At 46.0% G+C, this 24,618-nt stretch overlaps 1 protein-coding gene across 23 annotated transcripts in view; it reads left to right on the forward strand.

Annotated features, from left to right (window-relative positions):
* Positions 1–24,618, forward strand: part of TNS1 (tensin 1) — a 325,241-nt gene that overhangs the window by 247,418 nt on the left and 53,205 nt on the right. For all 23 annotated transcript variants that reach the window (XM_081005150.1, XM_081005167.1, XM_081005170.1 and 20 more), the window contains one exon: positions 22,495–24,231. In XM_081005150.1, coding sequence (XP_080861276.1) covers positions 22,495–24,231 — 1,737 coding nt within the window. The remainder of the gene's footprint in view (positions 1–22,494; positions 24,232–24,618) is intronic.

Here is a 24,618-nt window from a genome sequence, read left to right on the forward strand (position 1 = left end):
TGCAGAGTTCCTCATCCATATAGTTCCATCTAGCACAAATCTAATCACTCCTCTTGGCAGTGGCTCTCCAATGTCTCACATAGAAACTTTCCCAACCCCGTGACCTAAGATTGCTAGAGATGATTAAACCTGGGTCTTTTTGCATGCAAAGTATGTGCTCTATTACTGATCCCATCATTTGTGCCACAATCATCTTTACCATGAGTTATTTTGCCCCCAAAGACAGTGACTAACATGTCAGCAGAGAAACCAGGCAATAGCAGAACTCACTGCATGAAGGGGTTCCCCCAGTTCAAGTCTGTCTTTAAAACTATGAGAGAGGAGATACCCTTCCATCTTTTATTCCTAAAATGAAAGCTTGTATGTACAAAGGAGAATTTTAGCAGTGGATACCACTTCTAATATTCAGGTACATAAAACTCATAGGAAATTTGTGGCAAAACCTCAAGATTTTGCAAGTGAAAATCAAGCAAATGGAGATATTAGATCTTGCTACCAATGAAAACTCAGGGCTTGTGTTTAGAGTTTGTATCCTTTCGGAAATGCATTGCCTTTAAGCGTAAGTTACTGCTTTGTTTTCTTTCAGCTGAGCCAAATATCTTGGTCCACTGTGCCACTGGCAAATTGCTTCAGTACCCTTGCAAATGCATTTGGGCCAAGCTGAGGCTGGTCACATGGATGGGACAATGCCAATGACTTTTCCAAAGATAGACTCTCTGTTACAGATGTTACATTGTTTGGCCAGAGCTTTGCCCCCACCCTCTTGAATTCCTGCCTCAGTGCTTCCTAGATGAGAAGGGATTCAGAGTGGGGGGAAAGGGGTCACATTCTGCTCAAGTGCTTCATTAAGAGTCCCTTTGGCCTGGCAATAGCATAACTGGGATACGATGTCTAACTAGGAGTCTGAAAGATGGTGGTGGGGTTTGGGAGCACCACAAGAAACATGAATACATACACACCATACCAGCCTAGGAAAGAGCCAGTGCAATTGCATTGTAGCTGCATAGAACAGAGGCTGGCACTTATCCAGAAAAGTGCCCTTTTATTCATCCTCCGCACTGAGAAGATGGTTCCCAGTACAGCGGTATGGTATGTGCTCTGCAAAATCTCAGCACAGCCTAGTGCTGCTAAGCATCTGTAAAAGTTATTCTCCAGGGCAGAGTTCAGATTTCACAAGGGGTCTACCAAGAAGTTGCAATACTTAATCACAGATTCCAAGGAGCCAGTCATGATAATTTGCTCTAGTATACTAAGAAGAGCTCTGTGGCACATAAATACTTAAGATTAAATTGGTGCACAGAATACTATATTGCAGAGCCCAGTGTGAAAGAGTTATCTAAACATTGCCTAACTCACAAGAGTAATCACATTTATTATTATTATAAAAACGAACAGTAGAACTCTCTTTCCATCAAACGTTGATGACAGGGATAGACAATGTGGAGCCCCCAGATGTTTCTAGATTGTAACTCCCATCATTCTTGACCTTTGCAATGATAGCTGGTGCTGATGGGAGTTGGAGTCCAGCAGTATCTGGACGGCAGCACACTGGTTCCCCCTGGTTTATGTCCAGGTTTTGGTTTAACCATGAACTACCATAGCCTTCATATGCAAATGCTACCAGGGACTGGGGGAGGCATCCAACCAAGTAGCTCTGTTAATGCTAGGATTTATATTTTTGCAACCAAACTTCTTCCTCTCTTCCCCATGCCCCCTGGCCCTCCCCAACTCTGCTCCAGATGGTTGGGGGACACCCACCCACACCCCGAGCAGACTGGGGGCTGCAGAGAGTGGAAAGGAAGCTGCAGTTCCATTGTGCAGCCAGAAAACTTTGTGCTAATGGAACTACCTCCCCACATGTTCTACAGTGATACCTTGGGTTAAGTACTTAATTCGTTCCAGAGATCCGTACTTAACCTGAAACTGTTCTTAACCTGAAGCACCACTTTAGCTAATGGGGTCTCCTGCTGCCGCTGCGCCACCACAGCACGATTTCTGTTCTCATCCTGAAGCAAAGTTCTTAACCTGAAGCACTATTTCTGGGTTAGCGGAGTCTGTAACCTGAAGCGTATGTAACCTGAAGCGTATGTAACCCGAGGTACCACTGTATTTACTTTTTGTCACTTACCGGTAGTTATCTGTAATCTATCCCCATCCTAAAGGCTAGTGATGGTTAATGCTTCATTTAAACTCCAGGCTTTTAGCTATTTTATCCTGTGGTAGCAAATCCACAGAGTGTTTTGTCACAGGGTGCCAAGAGTATCTGGTTTTTTTTGCGGCATAAGCTAGAGTGCACATCTACACTTAAGTCTACAAAAGCTTATGACATAATAAAACTATTGTATTCAAACTTCAATCCATCTTTATCAACAGGTCCAATAGCAGCTTCTTCTTCTTCTTCTTCTTCTTCTTCTTCTTCTTCTTCTTCTTCTTCTTCTTCTCCTCCGTGCGAATGTGCTTTCAGTTTACTTTAAAGTGGCTCTAAGTGGTCATTAGGACAGCAAATTCAGTGAGGAGAAAAGGTATAATTGGCAGGATGGTGAACTGCAATCCCCAAAGGGTCTTCCTAAGAGGAATGCAAAGCTTTCTGCAGGTGCAGCCTTTTGGCAGGGATGCCAGAGCCCCGCCCCTGTTTCTCTGAAATGCTGGATTAGCAGCATGAAGGATGTATCTCCGCTATCCCTGCGACAGGCTGCCAGAAGCAATCACTCCTGCTGCACTCTAATTACCCTGTGGCCTGGTGCCAGCAGACGTTCCTACCAGGAGAGCTTGTTGTGAGGCAGGCAGCAGCGCAGCTTCTTGCTGCGTTTGTGTGTAGAAGGTAATTGTTTTTCTGTGCTGGGATCATAAAGTAAAATGAGGGTGAGGGTAAATCCATTTGATTCTGCGCACGGCAGGATTCCCGGCAACTCTTTAGCATGCATTTATCTCCAACCGTCTGTTGCACGCAGTGAAGCTCAAATAGCTAAGAATAATACAACAACAACACCTTCATAATTCAGGCCTGCCACCTCATGGAAAATCACTTTGGATTTTGAAATTTGCTGTTTGTAAGGGCATGCCTTGGTTTAATTAGTTCTGCTTTCTTTCTCTGAATTGCAGCTTCATTAGTTCTGCCATTCACTGGAGAACTAGCACAGTGTAGTGGATGGTGTGTCAGACGAGAACTGGGATGGCACAGGTTCAAATCCCCACTCAGCCTTGAAGCTCGCTGAGTGATCTTGGGCTGGTTGTTATCTTCCAGCATGACCTACCTGACAGGGTTGCTGTGAAGATAAAACAGGAGGCAGAGATTTCCTTGGAGGAAGGACTGGATAAAATTGTAAACAGTAGATTCAAATAACTCTGTCAAATGCCTGGGAGAATTCCAAGGGCTGGCCAAAAGCAGAAGAGAGTGGAATTGCCCAACAGTGAGGGAAGGCCTTGTGGTTTGCAAGGGGGATACTTAATGCTGATTAAACTGCAAGGTAGATGATCTGGAGACAAGGTTCCCTGCCTAGAATTTGCACAGCTAGTTTTCTTGCCCAGTTAATTGGTTTCAGGAATCTCGGGTTTGGGGAATCCTAATCACATTTTTGGTCTTTGTTCTTGGTTCCTTGAGTAAAGGGGAGATGACCTCCAGAGAACACTTCATCTAAGAAGGGCAGTCCAACTTTTCATACGGGCCACAAGAGTGCTTTGAAATGGAACTCATAGACCTCGCACTGCCTTGTTGCACAGGGTGTGGGGAGCAAAGCTAAAATTTGACACACGCAGCCCAGCCCTCACACTTCCTTCCCAAGGCCTTGAGAGCTGCATGCATGTTGGACCACCCTGATTGAAGATCTTAAAAGTACCAAATATTCATTTGACGTGCTGGCTGAGCCTGATGGGAGTTATAGCCCCAAACACCAGGATGGTAAATGATGCTCTGTTGGAACACGATCTGCACTAAATCTCTTGATTCAAAAGGATCAGGAAGAATATTTAAGTTTACACAAATACAGTGGTACCTCGGGTTAAGTACTTAATTTGTTCCAGAGGTCTGTTCTTAAGCTGAAACTGTTCTTAACCTGAAGCACCACTTTAGCTAATGGGGCCTCCTGCTGCCACCACGCCGCTGGAGCACAATTTCTGTTCTCATGCTGAAGCAAAATTCTTAACCTGAGGTAATATTTCTGGGTTAGCAGAGTCTGTAACCTGAAGCGTATGTAACCTGAAGCGTATGTAACCCAAGGTACCACTGTATAGACATTCCCAGAATAAATAGGATAACTTGGGGGAAATGTAATTAAAATGAAGCATACATTTTTTCCTTCGGTGTATAATTTACAGAGATTGTGGCTGGAGAACTCAGAGGCATTTATAGTGTACAATTCTAAATCTTCCTGGGCTCTTCAGGATGAGTTAAAAATAGCCCCTTTCGTGTATTTTGGAAAGCATGTTTGATCCGTGTATCTGTGTGTGTATATGTTGGTTGCTGTACACATGCTTGTGCTATAAACTAATACAGTAGCTGCCTGCTGTCGTCAGTGCATGTATATGTTACATGAGGCTCTCTGCCTTCAGATGTTTGCCATGCTTTCCCCACTAAGTCCATATTGTTATTTACAGCCCACTACGTCGGTTCCTCCCCATCTTTGGTATCATTTTTTAATTCACGGAGTTGAGTGCTTGGAGCCCTTGTAAATCATCTGCCTTCACACCAGGGAGCAGAGCAGTAAAGGGGGGCGGGATATATCTAGTTTGCCAGTGAGGTCACTGCGGGTTGTGGCGCGGAAAAGGCTCGCAGCAGCTGCTTGTGGCACAAGTGTCTTGTCTCTCTGGCTTGTTAATACCCACAGGGCTATATATATTGGTTTTAGGCAGTATTTCAGATATTCGTGTCACCTTTGTGTCACAGTGTGGATCAGGGCATGCCTAAACCCCAAGCTCCCTCTGTGGGTTAAGTTCCCTCCATCAGGCAGAAACCTGTCACAACACCCCATGTTTGCACCCTACCCATATTCCCAGGATCATCTTGTGTCTCTTGCCCTCCATGTTTAACATTCATTGCATCTATACCTTTTGGACAAGACTAAACAGATTAAATCCAAGCTTGCTGCAAGAGCTCCCATCCAGTGCAACTACTGTCATGGCCCCAGCCTTGAGCCCAATCCCAGAGGAGGGTAAGCTAGGGCTGCTGTTCCACCAGCTGATAACTGGACCGGGATCTTGACACCGAACTTGTGGTTAGTGGTCAACAGCTGGTAGAAGCCAAGCCTGGACTCTAGTGAGCATCTTCTTCCATGCCCACTTCACCTGAATCAAATGCCTCCCTCTACACTGTACCTGCCCAGCAGGAGGCTACAGAAAGAAAAAGTGCTAGTCTGTAGGCCTAGTGGGTGACCCATTAAGGATTCACCCTCTTCAGGGAAGCAGGTGGAGCTTAGGAGTGGTGCATGGGATGGACAGACTCACAAGGCCTCTGTTCACCACCAGCCTTGTTGGAGCAATTTGCTCAGTTGATCTTTCTATGATGCTGTCTTGTGAATCCATCAGTCCATCAGTACAATTATTAGGATATGCTTTGCAAGAATCCATTTGCAAGAACACCGATTGAAATTTACGAAAACTGGAAAGACAGAATGAAATGTTCATTAAATCTATTGTTCAGCTCTAAAATGTAGCATCACTTAATATGTTTACCTCGAGCAATAAATTTAGAGAAGTAATCCAGATTAATATACAGATATTATAAGAAATGATTACGGACCTTTTGAAAGTTGTTGACTTTCACCAGGATTTAAATTTCAGAGATAAAATGAAGGAGCCGAAAATGCCTTATTTGTTTTTTATACTTTTTTTAGTAGGCATTTTCCAAGGACCATCAGAAAAAAATGGTTCTGCAGAAGTGTATAGGATATATTTTCTTGCTGTTTGGTTGGGGGGGGGGGGGTTAGGGTCTGAGATACAGGCTGTGTCATGCGTGCCATAAATAAGCCACACTGGGTATATCAATTTTAGTTATTTAGAATGCACCGCAAATCTTCCACACACGAACTGCTGCCTAACTGGAGCCAACATGGTGTAATGGTTAAGAGTGGTGGACTCATAATCTGGTGAACCGGGTTCGCTTCCCTGCTCGTCCACATGCAGCTGCTGGGTGACCATGAGCTAGTCAAACTTCTCTGAAGTCTCTCATCCTCATGCACCTCACAGAGTGTTTGTTGTGAGGGAGGAAGGGAAAGGAGATTGTTAGCCGCTTTGAGACTCATTAAGGGGAGTGAAAGGTGGGATATAAAATCCAAATTCCTCCTCTTCTTCTTCTGCTCACTGTCCCATCAAGTGGTCACTAACTTGATAGTAAAGGTAAAGGGACCCCTGACCATTAGGTCCAGTCGTGGCCGACTCTGGGGTTGCGGCTCTCATCATGCTTTATTGGCCAAGGGAGCTGGCATACAGGTTGCGTGGCCAGCATGACTAAACCACTTCTGGTGAACCAGAACAGCACACAGAAATGCTGTTTACCTTCCCGCCGGAGCGGTCGGTACCTATTTATCTACTTGTACTTTGACATGCTTTCGAACTGCTAGGTTGGCAGGAGCAGGGACTGAGCAACAGGAGCTCACCCCATCACGGGGATTTGAACCGCCGACCTTCTGATCGGCAAGCCCTAGGCTCTGTGGTTTAACCCATAGCGCCACCCATGTCCCAACTTGATATATCACTTTATTTATTTATTTATATATTTATTATTAAATATATATCCTGCTAAGCATAGCCTAGTGGAACCTTCAGGTAGGCTAACAACATGTACCAAAGAATGTGACACAGAAGGAATTCCCCATCACCACTCATAGGACAGGTAAGAGGAGAACCAACAAACTGAGATCATACCAGCTCCCAACTCGGCAAGGTGACCCAGAAGGATCCCATGGCTCATGGTACTAAAAGCAGCAGAGCAGTCCAAGGAAACCAACAGTTTCACACTTCCTCCACAATAGAGAACAAAACAAGGCCCAAAGCCAGATCAATACGAAACACAATGGCCAGTATCACCCAGCACTCCCTGGAAATGAGTTATCACCCCCATCTGACCATCTTGCTTGAGAATAGTATATTAGAAACTGGCTCCTAATTATTTTGCAACAGAAGGATAAAATGTGGGTACAGCATGTATTTGCTGATGGTCAGGCTAAGTCCCTGGTAAGAACCCCCTACACATTAATTCCCAAACTATCCTTAATTTAATAAGCTCTATGGACTTGAAAATTCATCTCAGTCTCTTCTGCTACAGAGACAGTAAATAAATCTGGGCCTAACCATGCAGGGCCAATAGAAATAGATCTCCCAGAGTGAGTTTATTTAAGGGACTGTCTCTGTAAGGCACCATATTTATCCTGTTTGTCCAGGGTTTTGTGGCTGCCTCATAAATAGCATTTAGGGTCGGAGAAGAGCAGCAGCGAATGTAACCAAGCTACTGTGGGTTCCTAAATCATCCTGGGATACTGAGAAAGAGAAATGATCAGGGGGCATTTGTGTGGGAAGGATGTGAAGTTGAATATCAACAGACTGTCCCTGGCAGCCACTTCCGTCTGTGTATTTGTGGCCACCCTGTGTTGTTGTGATGGGTGGCCATCTTGGGAAAGTGACGAGATCCTGATGTGCCTGTAGTATTTAAGGGGCAGTTGTGGTGGGGGGACGATAGAGAATTGGACTTGCTACTCATTTTCACATGTCACTTTCTTGAAATATTGCAAATATAGAGCAGCAGTACTTCCTAGCATTTGGTTTGGGCCGTAGGTCTGCTGGGCATGGATCTACAAAACAAACAAAGAGAATGTACTATTTAATACAGCCAAAGATGGCATTTATTTTCTACATTCAAATGAAGCTTTAAAGAGGGTGAATGAAGTAGCATTCTCTACCTTCGTAAGCAGTTTCCTGCTGTGAAATTAACACAATGTGGATTTTTTTGAAGTGGAGCTCCATTTTCCTCAATATGTTCTTCTTTCATATCATCATGTCAGTTGCTTTCAGTGACAGGGAAGTGGCTCTCTTGATTCTCTAAATCAGGCGTAGGGAACCTTTGACTCACCAGGTGTTGCTGAACTACAACTCCCACCATCCCTGGCCATGCTTGCTGGGGCTAATGGGAGTTGTAGTTCAGCAACATCTGGAGGACCAAAGGTCCCCCACACCCCTGCTGTAAAAGGTTTCCTGAAGCCCTTTGAAAGGACTAAGAGCTGTTGGAATGACTACTTTTTCACCCACGGCCCACTCAACAACTGCAAGGCCTTTACCTTTGGTTTCCTCACCTGCCTAATACTGCTGACAGACATATAAAGATAAAGGGACCCCTGACAGTTAAGTCCAGTCGCGAACAACTCTGGGGTTGCAGCCCTCATCTCGCTTTACAGGCCGAGGGAGCCAGCGTTTGTAGACTCCACAGACAGTTTTCCTGGGTCATGTGGCCAGCATGACTAAGCCACTTCTGGTGCAACAGAACACTGACACCGGAGCAGCGCACGGAAACGCTGTTTACCTTCCCACCAGAGTGGTACCTATTAATCTACTTGCACTTTTTGGCGTGCTTTTGAACAGCTAGGTTGGCCGGAGCAGGGACAGAGCAATGGGAGCTCACCCTGTCGCAGGGATTTGAACCGCCGACCTTTTGATTGGCAAGCCCAAGCGGCTCAGTGGTTTAGACCACAACACCACCCGCTGACATATACTTTGAAACAAATGAGCAGAAATCCATCCTGGTGCTGATCTCAGGGCAGCTCAGCTCAAAAAGGCCTTAAGAGGCCCTATATGTTCCCATCTTGCCTCCCCCACTGACTCTTCTCTCTCTTTTCATCTTCTGAGTGCCTCTCATTTCATGCCCACAACACTCATTTTGTTCTTGGGATGTTCCCAAGCAAAAACTTCACAAATATGTGGTGGGAATTGTGGGCTTGATTCCAGTACTTCATAGTCCTGAAGGTGTGTGTTCTGAATTCTCTTCCGTAGCTTGTCCCCTTGCTCAGCTACTCTCAGAGGTTCAGCTGTAACTAGAAGGATACAGGAGTGGGAGAGGGATGTGGAAGAGTCATTTTTGTATGGAATTATGATTTATCATTTTATACTACTAATAAAAGGTGGGAAAAAAATGGTGTGAAGTTGGTAGAAAGTAAAAGCTATGGTTTTCCCAGTAGTGATGTAGGGAAGTGAGAGCTGGACCATAAAGAAGGCTGATCGCCGAAGAATTGATGCTTTTGAATTATGGTGCTGGAGGAGACTCTTGAGAGTCCCATGGACTTCAAGAAGATCAAACGTACCATTCTTAAGGAAATCAGCCCTGAGTGTTCACTGGAAGGACAGATTGTGAAGCTGAGGCTCCAATACTTTGGCCACCTCATGAGAAGAGAAGACTCCCTGGAAAAGACCCTGATGTTGGGAAAGATGGAGGGCACAAGGAGAATGGGACGACAGAGGACAAGATGGTTGGATAGTGTTCTTGAAGCTACCAGCATGAGTTTGACCAAACTGCGGGAGGCAGTGGAAGACAGGAATGCCTGGCGTGCTCTGGTCCATGGGGTCACGAAGAGTCGGACACGACTAAACGACTAAACAACAACAACAACAACAACAAGGCTCAGTATCTCATTAGCATCTTTCTGTGGTGTTTGTTGAACGCAAAGTTCTTTCTCTGTTTGAACAGTGACTCCTTTGCCCAAATCCTTAGTCCATCACCTTCCATGTCTATCTTTTGATAGTGTTGTTGCTGTTGCTTAAATCTCAAGCCAGGGAAAATACATTATTTAGAACCTTTTCTTTTCTGAAAACTCTTAGGAAATGTTCTTTACAAATCTTTAAATATTTAATTTGCACTTGGAACCTCAAGATCTTTTGGTTAGGACTGAGGCCACAAGTCATCCAAACTCTTTGTCTAAGAAAAACAAATGCTTGGTATATATCTTTGTTTTTTGAGATTCCATAGTGCTGCTTGTTAAAAATGAGTCGATGGATGTTTCTTTATACGCTTGTTTCAGTGTTGTATAGGTTTTGATCTTAGCTATTTAGCAGCTGACCTCTTGCAAAACTTATCCTAATAGTTATAACAGTGGAGCTGAGCTCTTGTGATAACTTTGTGTTTACTCCAGTGCCACACAACTTGCTCAAAGGATCAACATGCAACAGAAAATAGCAAAATGGGAGTTATGCTGTGCATGGACTTCATAGGTTTTGGTAACAGCATGGTGTGGAGTGTACCAACTTGTTTTTCCCTTAATAATAATAATAATAATAATAATAATAATAATTTATTATTTATACCCCACCCATCTGGCTGAGTTTCCCCAGCCACTCTGGGCGGCTCCCAATCAAATGTTAAAAACAGTACAGCATTAAATATTAAAAACTTCTCTAAACAGGGCTGCCTTCAGATGTCTTTTAAAGATAGGATAGCTGCTTATTTCCTTGACATCTGAAGGGAGGGTGTTCCACAGTGTGGGCGCCACCACCAAGAAGGCCCTCTGTCTGGTTCCCTGTAACCTCACTTCTTGCAAGGAGGGAACCGCCAGAAGGCCCTCGGCGCTGGATCTCAGTGTCCGGGCTGAACGATGGGGGTGGAGACGCTTCTTCAGGTATACAGGACCGAGGCCATTTAGGGCTTTAAAGGTCAGCACCAACACTTTGAATTGTGCTCGGAAACGTACTGGGAGTGATCAATCCAGGGATCATCTTAGCACCTGCACAGTTTGTGAGCCTGAGCAATGCCACTGGGCTTATGTGCCCAGAGCCTCCGTCCTGTTTACTAAATGGCAGCCATTTTCCTTTTTCAGAGTGGGCTTTAATTTTACATTTAGTCTGTGGCTGCTGCGCCTGCACTTGATGACAGTCTGACCTAATTTGGCACATATGACTAGGGGAATCTGCTCATCCATCTGGGTGAAGCAGATGGGTTGGCACATATTGAAGTGCTGCTGGGAGCATGGGAATGAAAATATTCCCTTCTACAACTCAGAAATGAGAAACGCAGATAGTGCCGTGATGGTGAGCGCATGTGAAATACAGAGGATGCAAGCTGCCAGGCATACAGCTGTGCACATGAGTTTGCCTCATGGCTGAAGAGGAGGGATAAACTGTGCGTTTGACACTGCCCATTTGAAGGGAACGTTTCCTCAAGGGAATGTTTAATGCAGGGAACAACCAGTGCGGTGCCTTTCAGATGTGGTTGGACTCCCCGTTCCAACTAGCATGACCAATAGAAGAAGAAGAAGAAGAAGAAGAAGAAGAAGAAGAAGAAGAAGAGTTTGGATTTGATATCCCGCCTTTCACTCCCTTTAAGGAGTCTCAAAGCGGCTAACATTCTCCTTTCCCTTCCTCCCCCACAACAAACACTCTGTGAGGTGAGTGGGGCTGAGAGACTTCAAAGAAGTGTGACTGGCCCAAGGTCACCCAGCAGCTAAATGTGGAGGAGCGGAGACGCGAACCCGGTTCCCCAGATTACAAGACTACCGCTCTTAACCACTACACCACACTGGCTGTAGCCAGGGACAGTGGGAGTTGTAGTTCAACAACATCTGGAGGGCACAGATTCTTACTGAAAACTTCTTGCCTTAGACTTCTCTCCTTCAGCTCACCTAAGCAGACTTGACAAAGAGTTCTCCTTTGGGAAACGTATCTATTGTGCTTCTGTCCCATTTTCTGCTTTTTAATTGTCTGCAGCTCTTATTGATCCTGTCACTTAATGTGGCTTTTGTTTAATAAGATAATATAAGGGCCTTTTTGAAGGCAACCTGGGTCCTGTGGGGTACTATGGGTGCTGTCCTTTGATTTGCCACCCCAATGGGCATATGTGTCATTAGGAGCACAGCCCATTGCCCCCGCCCCCACCCCCAGGAACATTAAAATGAGAAGGGTGGTATTGGTCTCAAGCCCAGCATAAAGAAGTATGAACTCAAGAGTGAAAAGACCACAATAGTCAATACACTTTCAAACCACAGAAAAGCTGGCGGAGGTGAGTGATTGACCGCCTTTCACATTGAGTTGTGCCTTCTGTCTGCCTGAACTGCTAAAGCTATCGACAACCCACATGAAACTCCCATCAGCAGGCGTAAGGCTTTTGTTTTCACCATTGTGTCTGGCTCCTTCACCCTCTCTCCCCTCCTTCCCTCCCCTCGCTCTTGCCTGTAGGGAGATGGAGGCTGTCTCCTTGCCTTTCAACAGCTGACTAAAGCAAGAGGAATCTACCTTCTCTGCTCCCTCCCCCTTTTGTTGGCATGGACAGCCTCTACTGTGGTCTGAGTTTTCAAGGTGCAGGACTAGGAGCTGGCGGGAAGTCTTCTTGACTGCCGCAGTGCAGAAGCCTTTGCTGTGAAATAGGGACAGCCCTGCTCTGAGATATGGTGCATTGCAGGGCTGGCCCACCCATGAGGCAAGGTGAGGCGGCTGCCTCAGGCAGCAGGATCTGCAGGAACAACAGATCCAGCCTCCAAGGAATCCATTGCCCACTGCTACTGCATTCCCCCCTTGCCCCCATTGTAGATCTTCACCCCTCCCCCTTGTTTTTGATGCAGGTCTTCACTCACCCTTTCTTCCCTGGTGGGTGGGGAGGCATTTTGTGGTTTGTCTCAGGTGCCAAAATGTATTGGGCCAGCCCTGGTGCATTGTGTGATATGATGTGGAAGCAACACCACCTTCCTCTGAAAATACCTTCCAACTTTGGAGTTAAGCCTTGGACAATACATCTTTCCATATCTGCTCAGGCTGGACCATGCCCCCTGAATCTTTATGTCTTCTAAATAGGTACCCCACCTGCCCCACCACCATGGGTCATTGTTAGAAAACCTCCCCACCTTCCATTCCAGAAGCTCTGAAGTTGTGCTCCAGGTGTCATCCTGAAAAACACTAGTAGAGCACTTCAAAGAAGGCATCATTCCCATTGTGGGGTTTTAGTTTTAAAGCGATTTTGGTGCACTGGTACTTTGCCTATGCCAACCCAGTGGACTCGCAACAAGTATCATCCTGAACAGCCCTGATTCACAGAACTGTGAAATGCAAATGGATAAAAGTAGGAAGCAGGCATTCTTCTGTGCAGAGTGAGAATGACACTGGTGTTTGATGGGCCCTTCCCCAATCTTGGGGCCTTAGCCAATGGCCAACAACACTCCCCTGAGGAGCCTGCCCTGGCAGATGTGGGGAACATAAGAAGCTCTGTTATGCGGAGTCAGACCTCTGATCCATCTAGCTCAGGCTTGTCTGCACTGACTGGTAGTGACTCTCTCAGATTTCAGACCTACCTCCCAGTGCTACTTGGAGATGCTGGGGATTGAACCTGGGACCTTCTGCAAGCAAAGCAGATCCTTGACCACGTAGCAAAGGGCCTTATAATGTCACCTTTCGTTTGCAGTTGCTAACACTCAGGAGAGCTTAAAATGTATTTAGAGTTGCATTCTGCAAGCTGGCTCTACCTCTCAGGGGCAGACCCTGGCACTGTCCATTCTTCACTTGAAGTGGTGAACGACATCATCTACCTTCCTCTGAAAGGAAAGGAGGCACTTTTTTTGTTGTTAGGACAAGGATATGAAAAAAACAAAGCAAAGATGTTCTTTTTCACTTCCAAGATTCCCTTCAGTTGCAAGCCAGCCTGAGTAATAAGAGTGTATTTGGCTGGAATTGTTCTGGGTTTTTTTTGGGGGGGGGAGAATGTGCACACCTCCCTGTCCTGCATCTGACTGTGAATACAGCAGGAGCATCAAATGACTATATCACTCAGTTGCAACAGTACTAATAAAGCTTCAGCCTCTGAACAGTCTTGGAGAAAAAAAAGTTTTAAAGCCCCACTAAGTTACATGATGATGACAACGATGGTGATGTATTAAATTTATATACTGCCCTTCATCCGATTCTGCTCTGCCCACCATGGTGAATGATGAGGGCTTGGCTTCAAACTAAGACATCTTTTCTGATGTAGGTTGCAAGGCGGTGGGGAGAAGGCTGGCACCTCCAATCCCCAGGAACTTGGGTGAGGAGAAAGAATATGATGGGAGTTTATAAGAGAAGCAGGGAAGCAGCGAGACAGTGCTGGTGTCAAGAAGCGTGAAGGAGACTTGATATTTAGTTTTCTGTTGGTCTAAACCCATCAGTCCATTAGTTTTAACACAGCGAAAGGTGTGGACTTGACCCAAACAGTGTTCTTTAAATGCCATCTGCCCTTATTTAAAACCAAGGCTGCTGGGCGCGGGGGGGGGGGGGTGAGGAGAGGAATTATGCCTTTCTATGTCTTCATTGTTCAGCAGCTGGAAAAATGCTGCTGTGGTTGTGTGAGGTCCCTCTGGAAGAAAAAGAAAAGTTTTGGCGAGTATGGAATGGAAAGGAATGATCTGGCTGTGTCTCTGGTCTCCTCCCCTTTGGGCAGAACTGTCTCTTTTTCTCTCTCCCTCTCTCCCTCCAGCTGCACTCTTTTTCCACTCCCTTCTGTCATTCTGCCTCTTTCCCCACCTCTTTCCCTCCCTCCTGCTCCCCCCCCACCACTCCCCAACTCTCTGTGCCTCTCAGTGACTTGTGTTGAGCATTTCAGTGGCTGGGAGCTCCCAGCAGCCCTCCTTCTTCCATGCTCCGGTCACTCAGCCTCTTCTGTGATGTCATTTCTGAAATCACATAACTACGGGATGATAAGTGGAGCCCTCGGGATCTGACTGGCTGAAATTACAGACAGGGTTTTATCCCACTCGCTTCCTACAAGCCAGGGGGAAAATAAACCTCACTCCCATGCCTGACAGATGGAAAGGCAGTGTGCTCCAGCAGGGTCTTCCAGGAGCAGCCGCTGCAAACTTCAGCTCTGAAGAATAAATAGCCAAGCCCAGTTTCTCTCCAGCTGAGGAGAGGCTTTCCTGTGCGGTGAGTTTACCTTCCCTGTCTTGGGGTTCAATTTTTCTCTTGGGATGATCCGTGCTCAGAGTGTTCAGTCCTTCCCACCTGGGTTGATGGTGCTGGGAGACAAGGAGCAGTTTCTTGATATTGCAGCAGCCTCATAGCAGAAGCTAGGCTGGCACTGAGGTTCAGAGTACACAGTGCACACAGCTCTCCTGGTGGAACTGCGGCGTAGCCTTGCCCCCTCAGGGTCTTCGCCTACCTACAAAGAGAGCATCTTGTGCAGGCCACTCTAACTGCAAGCAAACTGGAAATCTGCCCAGGGCAAGCCACTTTCTGATTATAATTATCATTGGGTTTTTTTTGTTTTTTGTTTGCAACATACACAAATAGAAGCCTTGTAGTATTAACTTGATTGAACTTGTGTGAGTTAATCTTCACAGCATGCCCACTCAAGGTGTTTTCGTCATCTGCCATGTGTTAAGACTTGTCACACAGTTTCTCGGGATGGCACAAGGGTGACAGGATGCAAAAGCTTTACCTAGAGGTTTCTGGGTGCAAATCAGTACTCTCTGGGGTCAGTGGGGGCTGGCGGGCTGAATCCTACCAAACGTACCTCTCAGGGTACTACTACATACTGAGCACAGGTTGAAAGCTGAACCCAGTGCTAACTGCAGTCCTCAGGGAATGGGAACTGAACTCTGAAGAATAATCCAGCCTCCCCAACCCCATCCCACCCAAAGCTGAATATTTGATTTTGTACTCTCTTGTCTTAGGGGTTGTTGTTTACTCCGACATGTAAACGATTCCTTCGCGTTCGTATTTTTACGCAGGGATGCAGCTGACGCCACCCAGGCTTGCAAAAAGTATATTTGGAATTGACTTTCATTTCATTTTCATTTCCAGAAAGCTGGACTCTGTGCCAATTGGCACCACTGCCTTTCTTACTGCTGCTTCTGTTTATATCTTTTGTCTATCTGGACATGGACTTGTTCCTTTTTGTATGTGGGGTGAGGGGTGCAAGATATGTGGCCAAGGATTCAGGGAGACAGAAAACTGCTTGAGTATACTGGTATATTATTTTCAATTTTGGTGAAAGAAGTGCAGCTTCAAAGGCTGGGTGTGGTATATGCCCACCTGGCTAGGCTGGTCAATATCCATCAGTGAAGCAGAGAGCGGGGGTGAGATCCGGAGGGGAAAGGGCTTGTTTTCTCCTGGTGTTGAGATCCCCGTTCTTGCATCTGAATCAATACAGATAGCTCCAGCTACTTCTTCCCCCTTTCATACCATCGCAGTATCAAATGCCTCTGACAGCTCTGGCAGCTGGGTCAATAAACAAATGGGTGTTCTTCCTCCTCCCTTCATGTCACTTGACTGAATAGCTCTGCTGGCACTCATTACCGTAACAGAGGAGATGGACAAGAGGGGCACCTGTTACTAGTAAGCTGGGCATCGCAACAGGTTTTTGTTGTTGTTTAGCTTCTGGGGAATTGGCCCTTGTGTTAGCTGGAAACAATCATTGAGTGCGTGCAGGAGAGAGTGACAAACAAAATGTTAAAATAAATCTATTGACAGAGGGCATGTGAGGGTGGTTTGACCTGTGGATTCCTGTTTGTGGCACATATGGTGATTCTCCATCATAATAGGGTGCCAGCGGTAATGTTGATCTCTCTTGGAAGAGCTCACAGAGATGGCAAACAGAGACAGTGAGGAGCACTGCAGTTGTTCACCTGCCTGGATCTTTCATTTCATTGTAGTTTCACAAGTCTGCTGACTGGTTTTTGCCTATTGGAAGCAAAACCTTATATTCAGGAGGCTCAAAAAGCATGAACTTTGGAGGTAAAACCCATGACTTCTGTGGCAGCTGTTTACCTGTGAGAGCAGCCTGTGCAGAAGGACGGGGGGGAGGAGAGAGAACACACAATGGCCTTGGTGCTGGGTTCGTAGTTGCCTCTAGGGAAGGAAGAGGGTACCAGAGGTTTTTATGTGGCTGGGCCCCCATTTTTTTTTATAAGATATTTATTAAGATTTTTTTAAATATTACAATAACAAATGAAAAAGAAAAAACAAAATAAAAATGATTAAAAACCACTCAATTTTTCCATTGCTTATTTTTCCTTAGCTTGTTTCCCGGACCTCCTCATACCTCCCTTTTTTGTATTCCAGTTCAGTTTGTTGGTTCAGCAAATCCTTACCCTCTTTATTTGTCCTAATCTTTGGTCTTAAAATAGTAATGTTAGATTTTTACCTCTTAGCAACCCATTTTTCATATTCCCTTAAAGCATTACAGCTGGAAACCACTTTATTTCTATCCAACATCGTTCTAACATTCATTAATTTTACAATATGTCTGTAGATAATCTTTGAACTTCTTCCAATCTTCTTCCACCGACTCTTCTCCCTGGTCTCGGATTCTGCCAGTCATTTCTGCCAGTTCCATATAGTCCATCAACTTCATCTGCCATTCTTCCAGAGTGGGTAGATCTTGTGTCTTCCAATACTTTGTGGCTGGGCCCCCATTGCTCGATGCACATCGAGGGTCGCCACCTCTGTGTGGTCCAGTAGCCCCTCTGGATTAGGTCTGAAAATACCAATGTGAAAGCAGACTTGAACTGCACATCGTTTCTGTACCATAATGCCACCTCTAAGGAGAAACATAGACAACCCAAATTTTGTTGATTTTATCTATAACTTTTGATAAAAAACTTTACAGTATTTTATGTAAACTGCTAAGGTCTTTTTCTTTTTCTTTTGATCAAGCGGTCCATTGCATTTTGTTAAGTAGAATAAACAACCCCAACTGTTTCCTGCAGCTGCTGCTGTTATGTAAAACAACAAAATGGTGGGCACACCTGATCATAGATGCTGAATTGCATCTGACTTGGCCCTGATCTGTCATACCTTGATGTGAACTTCTCGCTTGCCACAAATATTGTTAGGCCCATTTTCATCCTCAACAGTGAGGGTACACAGCAATGTAAGCCCTATGGAACCGAGGCACCCTGGACATCCTCAAGTCCCCCCACCCTTCTTTTGCTAAGTGGCTTGTGGCATGTTCAGACTGGCAGGATGGTGGTCGACTAAGTTCTACTCAAAGTAGACCAGCTGGTATTAATAAACATAACTTAGTGGCGCTAATTAATTTCAGTGAGTTGACTTTGAGGAAAACTGAACTGAATACCATCCTCAGTATTTTGTGGGAGAGATTCAAGTGTCTGCCGGAACTTTAGGTTTGCACAGTTAAAGTGGATTACAGGCTTCTGTCACCCTTGCGTAGCAAATCCACTAAAAAGGGGAAAGAAAAAAACCCCAGACTTTTTGTGATTTGGAAAGTGATGGAGAAATGCATTGAAAAATGCATGAACACATGTAAATCGGGTTGAATGCTCATTGCCATATACTGTAACTGTTCTGTAACGCATTGGAACAAGTGCTGAATAAAGACCAGACATAGTCTAACAGCTGGGTAAGCTCCGTGCAAGCAGATCAGGGTGAATGGTAAATAAACAGATCCTCTTAATGTGCTCTTTCCCCTCTGAAAATGGCATTTCAGGGGAAAGGGATGAGTCTCTTTCCTCTGTGTCCCCTACTAATGTTACCGTGGGCCTTTCAAATAGGATGACACTCAGGGTGCATTCTGGGATGTTTTCTGGCTGTGTTTGCAATTTAAAAATAATCACTTGAGCTTGGCAGAAGGATAACTTTGAGAGGGTTCTACTGGCACCAATAGGCGGATGCTGGTCCCATTGACCAAATAAAGATACATGTGCTCCCCCTTTTTCTTTTGTTCCTCTGTTTCCTATTAGTGCCACCTGCCCCATGTGCTTAATACAGCAGCAACACCAAGAGACCTGGACAAATTCACCCATGGCCACAGTTCCATCTTTCTCCACACAAACTATCTGAGGGAGGTGGTTAGAGATCTGGAGAGCTGGTGTTCCTTCAAGAAAAGTGGGGAGTGGAGTGAACTTTCTCCTCCAGTATTACTTTGTGGCTTCCCCACAAAGTTCACCAGTTGATTTGAGGGCTATGTGTGTGGTTGCCCAGCCCTTGGGAAGAATGTTAGAGCTTCGTCCCATCCTTTTTAAAGCGAAGTGGGAGGCATGCCAGCCGATGGGCAACCTGGGCTACAAATAACCATTGTGGGAAAAGGTCAGTTTAGAGAAGCTATGTATGGAGAGCTGCTTCTCAAAAGGGGCCAGAAATTATTTGATAGGCTTGGGTCAGCTGGATACATAGAAAACACTGGGAGGTAAGCTAGTATATTTTATGGCTGCAGCTTTGTGAATACATATGTCTGCGTTCTCTGGAAAACAGTTACTTTAAATAAATTTTGGAATGGTGCTGAATGTGTATCCCATACCACTGTCCCATAATTGCTGGTGTGTGAAAGAATGTACATTATGTGCCGCTGCTTCTCTGGGCATATACTGGTTAAGCACAACTGTCTCTGTGTGTATTTCTTGATGGTTACTCTGTGTATACACATATAAAAAGTGTGATTGTTGCTTTTGAGTAGTATTTTATATGCAATTGGTGGTGGTGGTTATTCTGAGTCCATGTCTGTTCCCGTTTGCTGAATATTTGTGTGTGCTACACCCACCCACACCCCTATAAACACCCAAGTTTGGTATTCTCTTCTCTCTTTTTGAAGTATTCTACAGCTTTAGTAGCTGAGAAAGAGGGGAGTGAAGTAGGGCTTGGTCTCAGTGAAGACAACACAACTTTACTTGGTTGTCTGCCTTGTGTGATGGTTGGTCTAAACCTATTTTCATTTTCTGCCTGCTGCTTCTGTGTGTTTGTGTTTGTGTGTGAACATGCTTGTGCTTAGGTAGTGTTCTGTAGGAAAGAAATTGGGCTTCCAGTTGGCAGGTTAGAACTTCGAAGCAGTTACGGAAGTGCTTGCTGTTTGCAGATAGGAGCCCTATGACTTCACACTCTTCCATTAGGCCATCTTCCGTTCCTGAAGTCAATCCTTGGCTTATTGCCAGATAGAAGTCACTTTTTCCCCTAAATGAAAGCATTCCATATTGTGGTGCAGCCAGTTCCAGGAAACCTCACAGGAGACCTAAGAAAAAGGCAGAACGTTTCTGTGTGAGAAAGAAAGGATCCTCCAGCATGAGCTGGAACTCATGTTGAAACAATCCTATATCCCAAATTGCTTTGTTTTCTGTGCAATTAAACATTGCCATTTTTAAAAAATTTTTTATGTTTCATGAGCCCACTTCATGCATGCTTAAAATCCCTTCATGGAGCAGTCCTGAAACCTCAGCTGCAAAGAGAAAGTTATGTGTGATCTAATGAGACCATATAGTTTTCCATTGATGATTACACAAGCACAAGAGTATAATAAAAATTGTTGTTGTTGTTATGTAATAATGTATTAGATACCATGGTTTTAAGTCATGGCTTCTTAAAATGATTAAAAACAAATAAACAGCATAATCACAGTCATGATAACAGCAGTAAAAGTATTGTAGATCAATAGATCACAGCCAACTATTTTAATGTAAGACTATAAATTGAAGTTTGCCATCTATAAAATCACCTTTTTAAAAGCAGTCCTGAACAAAGACCTTTTTAAGAACCCAGGTGGAGGGGCTCATCATTTATCTGGGGGTGGGTGGGAGAGTAATCCATAGTTGTGGGGCTGCCTCAGAAAAGGTCTCATCTGTTGTACCAGCCAGCCAGCCTGACCTCCCTTCCTGGTGGGCACATGAACAGAACTTTGGTGGCTGATCTCAAATCCTTGACCGGTTACAGTACAGGTCACAGGTGCTCCTTTGATTTACTTGGTCCCAGATGTTTCAGGAGGACTTTAATGGTCACTATTAGGGCATATAGACAGAGAGTGCAGCTGAGGCAGAGTAGGTGGGTCCTCTGTGCCCACATGAACTGTCACCAGTGTCTTGACTATAATAGTGCAATAGACTATAATACTATAATAGATTGCCCAAAGAAGGTGGGGAAAACCTGTTGCTGCATAATCCCATGACTGAGGAGATCGAATATCTCCTCAAAACATTGCTGCCTTACCTTGCAAACCACCTGCAGCATAAGGTTCATCTCTAGATCTGTCTATACAATTCTTTAGTGCCCGTGATGCTAGTGAAAATTAGATGGATCTTCCACTTGCTTGTTTATTCATTCATTCATGCATGCATGCATTTAACATGATTTATATACCGCTTAATCTGAGAAACCTCCAAGTGGTTTATACAAAACAGTCTTACGGTGAGCAAAAGTGTAAAATGTTCTCCGCCACAAACACACATTTCTTAAAAGCTTTCCCAGTGCTATTCATACCCATGTTTCTTTTCACTAGGTTGATATCATTTTATTTTATTTGGTTAGGTTCTCTTTTTTCTGAAGTGACCCCATCCAGTCAAGCACCACTATTAGTGAGTGCCAGGCTTGCCTAATTCCAACTGAATTCAGAGAGAAGGCAGTGCTTCCTGCATTGCATGATCCTTACTCTTAATGGGCATTTGTGGGGAAGGCAGAACACAGCAACCACTTAAATGGGTATGAAGAGGAAGGTAAATTCCTGCACTTGCAACACTACAAACACTTTTTCTCCCTTTCAAGCTCCCTCTCTCATCACTGAAAAGAGGAGAAGAGGTGCCGATTATAGATTAAAGTGTTAGTGAGAAGTGCCCCCCTCCATTTTAACTTGGCCCTGGCCTTCAAAACATCTTAATCAAAAGCAGAATGAAACATTAGCAGGAGAGCTCTTTTTATCCCCATCAAGACCATTTGTTTTATTTTGGACTGCAAAGTGAACACAGTGCTTTTTTTAGTTGATGGAATCAGGTTGTTGTTGTTGTTTTGCTGTTTAAAAAAGCATTGTTTCTTGAATTAAGGTTAAATGCCAGATGAGTTTCCATGTTTCTCTGAGCAGGCACACTTGGGCTACTTTTGCTCTTACGTTAAAGTTCCAAACCTATAGAATGGAAGCTGGTGGTTGGCTTCCCTCTCATGAGAAGGTTGCTTGTTCTGAGCCTTTGGTTGGAGGATCCAGCCTTGGTGCTACGTCAGGGTTATACAACACCAGGGCTGTACGACAGGTGACTCACCAAACCTAACACAACCCATCAGCTGCATATTGGGGCCTGCCTGTGCCTAAAAGCCCCCCCTGGTCATGCAGCAAAAATAGGATTATTGAAGTCCTTTGTCTTGGTGGGTCACAACTTGTGCAGACTTGACTAGAGGATCTTCTGGTCTCTGCCTTTTCATGGTGTCCCAGCCATTCTCAACTTGCTTACCTCTTGCAAAAGAGGTTTCATGTATCCTGGGATCAATACAGGTACATTTGCTACAAAACATGCTGTGTTTTGTAATAGCAAGTCAAGAAGAAAATAGCCAGCAAATGTGTTTTAGTCCAGTAGCCGCCAGCACTTCTAGGCTGCGATTAGGTCCTGTGGGAGCAGAACATGGCAGGGGCTGTGCTACCATCAGAGAGACACACTGGCGTCTCTTGTCTTCAGAGGCCTGGAGGGCACAGGATGTGATAATGCTTGGCAGCTGCTTGGCAGGGTCGCAGTGTCCCTTCTCATTGTAGCTAAATGCAGACGACCAGCCCAGGTATTGTTTATGTCTTAACTGGAACACATAAGCTTTTGCAGCATAACAGCTATTGATTTTCCTGTCTCCCTTCTCTCTTCCTCCATGCAGAGGTTGGTCACACCCAAGGGCCTCTGGATGGCAGCCTATATGCCAAGGTGAAGAAGAAAGACTCACTTCACGGCAGCACCGGCACCGTCAACACCAACCGCATCACGCTCTCGGCTGCCCCCAACCACATTGAGCACACACTCTCTGTTAGCAGTGATTCGGGCAACTCCACCGCCTCCACCAAGACAGACAAGACTGACGAGCAGGCCGTGCCCACAGTCCCCGGCAGCAGCGGAGGAAGCAACCCTATACTAACCCCAGAGGAGAAGCGGGAGCTTGACAGCTTGCTCAGCGGCTTTGGCTTGGAGAACGAGGCCGCCATGCATAACCACAACCCCAGCGGGGGAGCAGTGGTTGCTTCCACCACCTCAGGCCGCCACATCGTTCCAGCTCAGGTGCATGTCAACGGGGAAGCTGCCAGCTTAGTGGCCGAGAGGGAAACAGACATTCTGGACGATGAGTTGCCCAACCAGGATGGGCACAGCGTGGGGAGCCTGGGCACCCTCTCGTCATTTGATGGCACCACCAACACCAGTGACATGGGCTACCACGAGGCCCCTCGGATGGAGAGCCTCAACTCCTTGCCCAATGGGTCGTCCAACTTCAACGGCATAGACAAGCTGCACGATTCAGAGACGGTGATCAATGGTGGCTACCCCTACAACAACCAGAACACCTTGCGGAGCATGATGGGACGTCACCCCCAGGACCCGTATGGGCACATCCGTCCTTCAGTGTCTGCCCAGGAGAATTTGGCCGACTACTACCAGCATGGCTTCCCCACTCCTGGCTGGTTGCAACCCCAGCCGCCGGCTGCCAGCCAGCAGTACCCTTATGGCTACGATCCAAATGGCATATACCGCTCGCAGTCCTTCCCCACAGCGACTGCTGAGAGCCCCCAGCTGCCCCAGGCACCAGCCCGGAGCACGAGTAGCCGGGAAGCGGTCCAGAGGGGACTTAACTCTTGGCAGCAGCAAAGTGGAGGCAGCAGACCACCTTCCCGTCAACAGGATGGTGCCCGAGACAGCCAAAGTCCCAGTGTTTCCAGTGCAAGCCCTCAGCCCAGCCCTTCACAAGCAGCACACCCTCAAAGCATCAGCATCCCTGAATTCCCCAGGGTGGCCTCCCAGAAGGAAATAGAGCAGTCCATTGAGGCCCTCAACATGCTCATGCTTGACCTGGACCCTTCTGTCTCCATGATGCACAAGTCCCAGAGTGTCCCGGTGTCTTCCAGAGAAGATAAGCCACGCCCGGTGGCTCTCTCAGTATCTGCCCAGCCTGTCACTGGTCCTCAAGTGGTGCAGCCAAAGTCTACCAATCCTTTTGGCCCTATTCCAGGAAGCCCTTCCCACAACTCCATGGGCATCTCTGTGTCCCAGCTGCCTGACCACCAGGCGCCTAAAGCTCATCCCACAAAGCTATTGCTCCACAATGCTGCAGAGCCAGAGTACCCCGCGCAGGATGACCAGGAGGCTTATTTGTCCTATGGCTATCCGAACCAGCAAGCCAGGAGCTATGGCCAGGCTGCAGGAAGCCCTCCTACATCTCCCAGGCCTCACGCAATGGCATATAAGCTCATGGAAGCTCAGCATCCCCTGCTGACATCACCCCCATCCCCTGGGATGACAATTCAAGCCCAGGTACCAATAAAGAATGCGGAGAACAGTGAGGAACCTTCTCGCCCCACAGAGGAAGAGCCTTTGCATCTTGAAGGTCTGGTGGCCCACAGGGTAGCAGGTAGGAAGCCTTATTCTCTGTTTTCTTATGAATCAGGGGTTTTTATCCTTAGGGCTCAGAAGTCCCACACCCCTACATAATCTTTTAGGGCTGGTAGGAGAAGAATGCTGCTCCAGGGCCCCGGATTGTTTCATGTGGCTTAGTCCAAAATAGAATGGATAAACTGAACTGTTCCCACAGCAGTCCTGGGGGTGATGTGTTGGGGGAATGCCTGGTAGGAGGGCTCTAGCAACCAAACTTGCAAACATTCAAATGCTATAGGATCTATCTATGCCGGGGTGGGTGGGTTTTTTGGGGGGTAAACATGCCAGGGGTGGATGGCTTTTTGGGGAGGTAAACATGCCGTACTAAGGCATGTTATACCTTTAAAGCACATTCTTTCCCTCA

The sequence above is a fragment of the Podarcis pityusensis genome, assembly GCF_964106645.2.
Source record: "Podarcis pityusensis genome assembly, chromosome: 1".
In the NCBI taxonomy this organism is placed as follows: Eukaryota; Metazoa; Chordata; class Lepidosauria; order Squamata; family Lacertidae; genus Podarcis; species Podarcis pityusensis.